At 34.3% G+C, this 6607-nt stretch overlaps 1 protein-coding gene across 1 annotated transcript; it reads right to left on the reverse strand.

Annotated features, from left to right (window-relative positions):
• Positions 1-447: 447 nt before the first annotated feature.
• LOC107163620 (heterogeneous nuclear ribonucleoprotein L-like) lies at positions 448-4327 on the reverse strand. Its single transcript, XM_015511114.2, has 2 exons — positions 2458-4327; positions 448-2100 (listed from the first exon to the last, which is right to left on the reverse strand). The coding sequence occupies exons 1-2, from the start codon at positions 3393-3395 to the stop codon at positions 1752-1754; spliced, it is 1287 nt and encodes a 428-aa protein (XP_015366600.1). The 5' UTR covers positions 3396-4327; the 3' UTR covers positions 448-1751.
• Between the last annotated feature and the right edge of the window lie 2280 nt (positions 4328-6607).

Below are 6607 nucleotides of genomic sequence, written 5' to 3' on the forward strand. Positions count from 1 at the left end.
TATTATCATTTTTTAAATTCTTAAAACAGAATTTGGGCGAAAAAAGAGCATGTTTAAAAATTCAACCTATATAACTTTTTACTTGCATCTAAAATATTGAGTTTGATGTAGGTAAAACTTGGTTTAAAGCTGTAGCCTGTAGGCATCTAGTTAAAATTAAGTGCGTTCACAAAACTTATTTTATTAAACATTAAATCTTTTTATTTAACTCGTTGAGTAATTTATTGGATAACACTTTGTTAAAATAATAAAATATAATATGACATCATCGCTAACCTAACTAATACAAAGCAATAGTACTGATTACTTATGATATTAAGACAATTTTGAAATTACTAATCATGTATAAATTAGGTACTTAAATACTTACCTTTAAGTAGACAATTCAATATTAGGTAATTAACAAAGATAAAAATAACACAAGGCCATTAAACTTATAACATCCAATTACATTTCGACTCATAAAGTTATATTTTTTTTTGTATTCAGTTCTACAACATGTCAATACCTTAACGATTATGATTCAAGTATATATCATAACTGTAGCTAGCAAAGGCAAACTGCAATGAATATTATTCAGTCAGCTTATTATTTTATGCTTAAAAAGAAACTCTTAAAACATAATTAAAATAATAACAGAAATAGTATTAATTTGATGTGAAAAAATAAATATCGATCAATATAATTATATACTGTAAATTGTGATATATAGTTTTAAGATAATTATTTAGAATTAGACAGGGTTGAACACAATAATTTCAAAATTATTTTTAAGAGAATGTAATGAAAAATAAAAAGAATACTACAATATACCTTACTTAAATACATAAACTTTTGTTGTATAGCCATAACAATATGAAACAAGTTCATCTAGTTGGTATTAAAGTGACTACATACAATGATCAAAGTTTTAGGAAACTAAAAACAGTAGTAACTTATATAACTTTTTTCTTTAATCATATATCATTTTTATTCTAAAATTATAAATAAAATAAATACAACCTAATAATTTATTATAACTAGACTAATATACATTTTAAACTTTCAACTAAATCTTTATAATTGTTGCAAAATAAAGAAAACATAAAACAACTATGACGAATCTATTACTATTAAAACAAAACTAAAACGAATTGTCTTTACTTACAAGTTACAAGTATTAACAAATTTAAAAACAATCTACTATCAAGCTAAATATCTCTGGGAAAAATATTCCTCCTAAAACAAATAGTACCAGTACCATAATCAATAATAATATTAATAATAGGAATCATATATTTCAGTATCATATTAAGTGTGCACGCATCATTAGCATTTTGTGACAAAAAAATATGTTTCAAATTCTTTATTAGGACAGTTTATTGGCAAGATTATGGTTTTGGTCCCACCACTTATCCCTAATTTCGGCATATTCTGACATTGAATTCATCAGAAATATTGTACACATAAGTATAAATTAAAAACAGAAACAAAAATAGTGAAGATATGGTTTGATTTTCATAATTGACAAGTCTACATTATAATATAATAATACATATACAGAAAAAAAATAATTATTATATTTAATAATAATAAATATACGAAAACATTTTAAGGGGGTGGCAGACATTAACCATAGTCCTTTTAACTTATTAATAGGAAATGTGAAACATAGTCGATTTCTCTTTAAAAATAAAAATAACCCAATATTATGCACTAAAAAGTAATAATTGACAAACATGAGATACGGTAGTTCATTAAGCAGCGCAGTGTCACTGTGCCATCTCGGCATTCGCTATTCCTTTGGGTAGCGATGAAAAACATAGTCTGAGTAAGTATGGAAACTTGGATGATTCACATTTTATTGGCCAGTGATTAACAGCCATTATCACTTCCACAGCTATAGCCATATCTGTAAACTCAATAAGTCCAGACGAACTACGAGCTTCTGTACCTTTGGGAGGAAACATCTTAATGATAATTTTTGGATCAACATCTTTAACAGCTTTGCATATTGTCTGAGATAAATCAGCTTCTGATATGTTTGGTGGAGCATTGAAGAAATGCAACACGCTGGATGGGGTCTGACGTCGATTTTTTCCGTTAGAATTTGAATGGTATCTGAAAATACAATTAAACATAATATTTAATTCCTTGACCATTGAATAAATAAACAAACTAAAAGATTTTAAATTTATAGGTAAGTAATTGGACAATAATTGGTCAATTAATCTAAAGAACTAGGTATTTAGGAACTGTTAAGAAATTGAAATAAATTCAGTTAAATATAAAGAATGTATATTTAAAATTACCTATCTTAGTACTTTATTTAATTAAAAACTATTGTACATAATTCAATCAATTTAGGTATACAATCTTATTTAAATTTAGAAAAAAAAATCATCACCAACCCAAATTATATTTATAAACTAAAATGACATTCAATATTAATATGAAGATTCGCCAAAAAAATATTACCTGTTATTTTTTGAGTTGGAATAATCTTTGAATGAAGGAGTGCCATCAGATAGATCATACGGTACCATAATATCAGACAAATACATTTGCTTTGATACCTGCAGCTGTAACACATTACCACTGATAAGTGTCAGCTTATTCAAATTGTCCATACAACGATCTACAGACATTTCATTGTCCATCTGTACCATCGCACAGCCCTCCTTGCTTTTTAAGAATTTAATTTTAACCACATTTCCATACAAACAAAACAAATTAAATAGCCGATTACAATTTGCTTTGTCGGGATCTAGACCATATACCATTAGAACACAACGTCCAGGGGTTGCCGGATAGCTGTCACCATAATTATTATTAGGTAGATCATGAGGTGTAGATAACAGTCCGCCTCGACATTCAAAATCGAATCGAGGGAATGTAGGTCGAGTGGATATTAGAGGAGCTCTTGGAGGATCTGGTAACAGGGGTGCAGTTTTCTTTTCCCCAGGATTTGGTGTGGTGTAGTCCCACGTTTCGGAGTCGTTTTTGTAGACGTTTAGCTTGGACGGCTTGGCGTACTCCACTCGTAATGTACAACACCCCTGGTAAATGTCAGCACCGTCCATCAGCTGCTTAGCCCGTATGGCCTGTTCCACTTCTTCATATTCAACCATGGCTTGTACACCGCGTTTCCTAAATATAACTATGCGCAGAACGTTACCATGATCTTTGGAAATGGTGTGGATGACGTCTGTGTTTATCGGGTACGTCACTTTGGTGATGGTCAACAGAAGTATATGGTTGGGCTGCGTTTCGGCGTTTTTGCGGCGACCGTCCTCGTACGACGAAACGGAACTGTTGGTGGTTCGTGACTCCCGATCGTAGTCGGCCGTTCTCAGCCGTTTGTTGGTCTGTTCGTTTTTCAAACTGTTGTAACCGTAATGGTTAAATGACATCATTATTTTCGAGGGAAACACGTCCCGAATTCTAAAAAATAAGTTATTTATTCGTCACCGGCGGGACGACGGACGACATGGTCCGGACAGTACGGATACCGAGAGACGAATTGATAGAGACAGAGAAGGAGAGAGATTGAGAGATATAAAGAGAAATAAAACGTAGAAAAAAGATTAGGAAGTGGAGCTCGAACGGATTTCAGAGGACTACATGGCACTTCGGGCCGACGATTCCGTTTCCGAAGATTCCGATAAAAATTGATTGCATCAAAACGGTGAGGACGACGACGATGTGACGGTGGTCGATTGAGACCATTTTGTCGACATCGTTTCACATACCCGCAGCGCCAAGCACGATCACGATATTAAAAAAAAAACAGTGTTTGAATATTCAATTTAATTTACGATATTTAAACGATAATAAATATTATAGCATAATAATATATATATCGTACTACACAAACCAGCGCTATCAAAAGACCGACGCCATTTTGTCTCGATATCTCTCGTGGAGGCGCGTAGGCGCACACGCACGCAACTTAACTACAAACCGCGAAACTTGCCCGCACGCACTAACACGCGGCAATGACGCGCGCGCACACGCGATGATGTTCAGTAATAACAATAATTACTGTTATAAATTATTGTTATTGTATTATAATATTATCGAATCGAATTCGACTGGTCGGAACGTAGCAACAACAACAACAACGACAGTGCCGATAAAAAAAAATAACCTGTCCCGGTGATCGAGCGGGCTGTAGCGAAATGTTCGGACTTCGAACACGCACTGATCAATGATCAGCCGCGAATCGCGATCACCGATCGGATGATTCTGTTTCGTTAATAATGACGACGTCGACGATAAGACAGGCGCGCGCGAGTGACGCGTATTATTGTTCGGTGCCCGGTGGGCACTCGGCGTGTATGCGTGTCGCGCGACAAGTGAGCGGAAAAATGGGGGGGAGACACACTCGCGGAGAAACGGTTTGAGAACCCCTCGGCGTCGTCCACACGTCGTAAGCTGCTGCCTGCCTGCCTGCCTGCTGCGGCCACCAGCAGCTGATAAACGCGAGCCATTTAGGGACGACGCGCGCCGACACTTTCGCACGGGGACCCACTGCCCGCCTATCCGCAGAGCACAGACCAGAACACAAAAGACTTTAATTATGTTATCGTAATTTAGCGTGAAGCCGACCGCCAGTAGTACTCCGAGGGGAATTCTTTGGACGAGAGCCATTGCCGCCGCGGCGGACGCCACCGGCCACCGCTGCGGCGGCGAAAACGGTTAGAACGGCTTAGCTCGCTTCGCGCACGTGAACGTGCCGTATTATAATAATGTGTATAGAGGTACCGCGGCACTTTGGGTTTCGACTGTTTCGAGTGTTTCGACTTTCGGACGGTCGTTACGTCCGCTGTCGGGTGGGGTAGGGGGGCGGTGGTGATTGGCAGGAAGACGGGTGGAGGGATGACTCGCGTTTATTTATAGGACTATTACAATGCGGCGAACTATGATGGTTACGCGCACATTGCTAAGACGTGTTTTATTTTATTGTGTATATTATTATGTACGTACGATCTATTGGTATGGTGTATGACGATAATAGAAAATCTCTATACACGTGCGTGTGGGTAGGTACTCAAGTGCCTCTAATTTTTGTATCGTACCCACTTGAAAGTTTAAACGTACAGGATTCGTGCAACTTTTCACGAAATACGGCGCGACTTGTCCCGTAATCTGTACAAGATAAACAGGTGACAGCTAAGTAGGTTTTATAAATGTCTATACGTACGTATGTAAACAAAAATATGTTAAATAAACGTCACAGACTGCCGTAATTTTCGTGAATGGTACTGAAGTATTGATTAATAAAAAAAAAAAAAAAAAAAAAACAGTAAAATAACTGCAACGAAAATTTTAATTAAAAAAAAAACCATGTTTAATTCATATTATATTCAGTTATATAGGCATTTGTCTGGCTGGTAGGCCGTAGGGTTGTGAACTATTTTAGATTCAAAAAGCATAATCGTTCGTTGTATTTCATTTCCCGCTATACCTACAATTAAAAAAAACCTTGACCCTAATTAGGCTGCTCTACGATATATTAAAATTATCATATCATTTGCGACGTACTCGTGTATTGCAGATCAGGGAGCATGTTCCGTATTCATAATTTCGTGTAAATTTATCAACATAGTGTGGCAGTTTTAGTGTATTGTGTAAAGTATTTAATTTACGTAAGATATTAAGAGGAGAGGACGCTACACAACCCATTTGTTGTCTCCGTCTTACAAGTACATAACATAACAAATTTACGCTCAGCAGATCACGTTTAGCTTGTTAGTTTAATAATAAGAGTGAACCCAACTATTATGAAACTTGATGTTAAGAACATTATCTATGTTGGTTTGTTGGTTTTTTCCGATAGCCAAGTTTTTAAGTAAGTTATGAGCGTTTTTAATTGACGCTTTTTATATACGCATAACTTGCTACAAACTTGAACTATCGTAAAAAATCAACATGCAAACACAGATAATGTTTTCTTAACATCAAGTTTCATAATAGGTCAATTTACTCTAATTTTTAAACTAACGGAGTAAAATGTGATTTGCTTAGCCTAAATTTGTTATGTTACGCACTTGTAAGACAAAGATAGCAAATATGTGTGTAGGGTTCTTCTATGCTCTAATTACGTATTTGTCTAACGAATAATAATTAATCAGAATGGTGGAATAATCTATTTACAACTTAGGTTAGAAATGATTATTTATGCAGTTTTATTATTTAAGTGCTGTATTAAAATATTGTATAGGTATTACATAATATTAGGATATTCCAATAAAACTTTAAGAAATTAGAAAAGATAATAAAATTATAAAAAAATAGTTTTCGTGAAACTTGTAAAACTATAATGTTATTTTTAATCATTTGGATACATTATTGTACAACTATACCTAATTAAAAGCCATAGTACTATAGTATAGGTAATTTAGCACTTAATATAATTACATTATAAACGATAGACGATTTAATAGATTTTGAGTTTATTTGATTTTAATCATGTAGTTTTTCCTAATTTTTAGTATTTTTGATGTTTACGTTGTAACAATAAAAATAATAAAATTAATAAACATAGTATGTCTGTATTTTGATTTATGAATAATAATGTTTCATATTTTTGCATGTTTTTCGAGGGAAAAAATACTAATCAGTA

Source organism: Diuraphis noxia, unplaced genomic scaffold (genome assembly GCF_037042655.1).
Source record: "Diuraphis noxia isolate RWA-SAM2 unplaced genomic scaffold, SU_Dnox_SAM2 contig0003, whole genome shotgun sequence".
Taxonomy (NCBI): Eukaryota; Metazoa; Arthropoda; class Insecta; order Hemiptera; family Aphididae; genus Diuraphis; species Diuraphis noxia.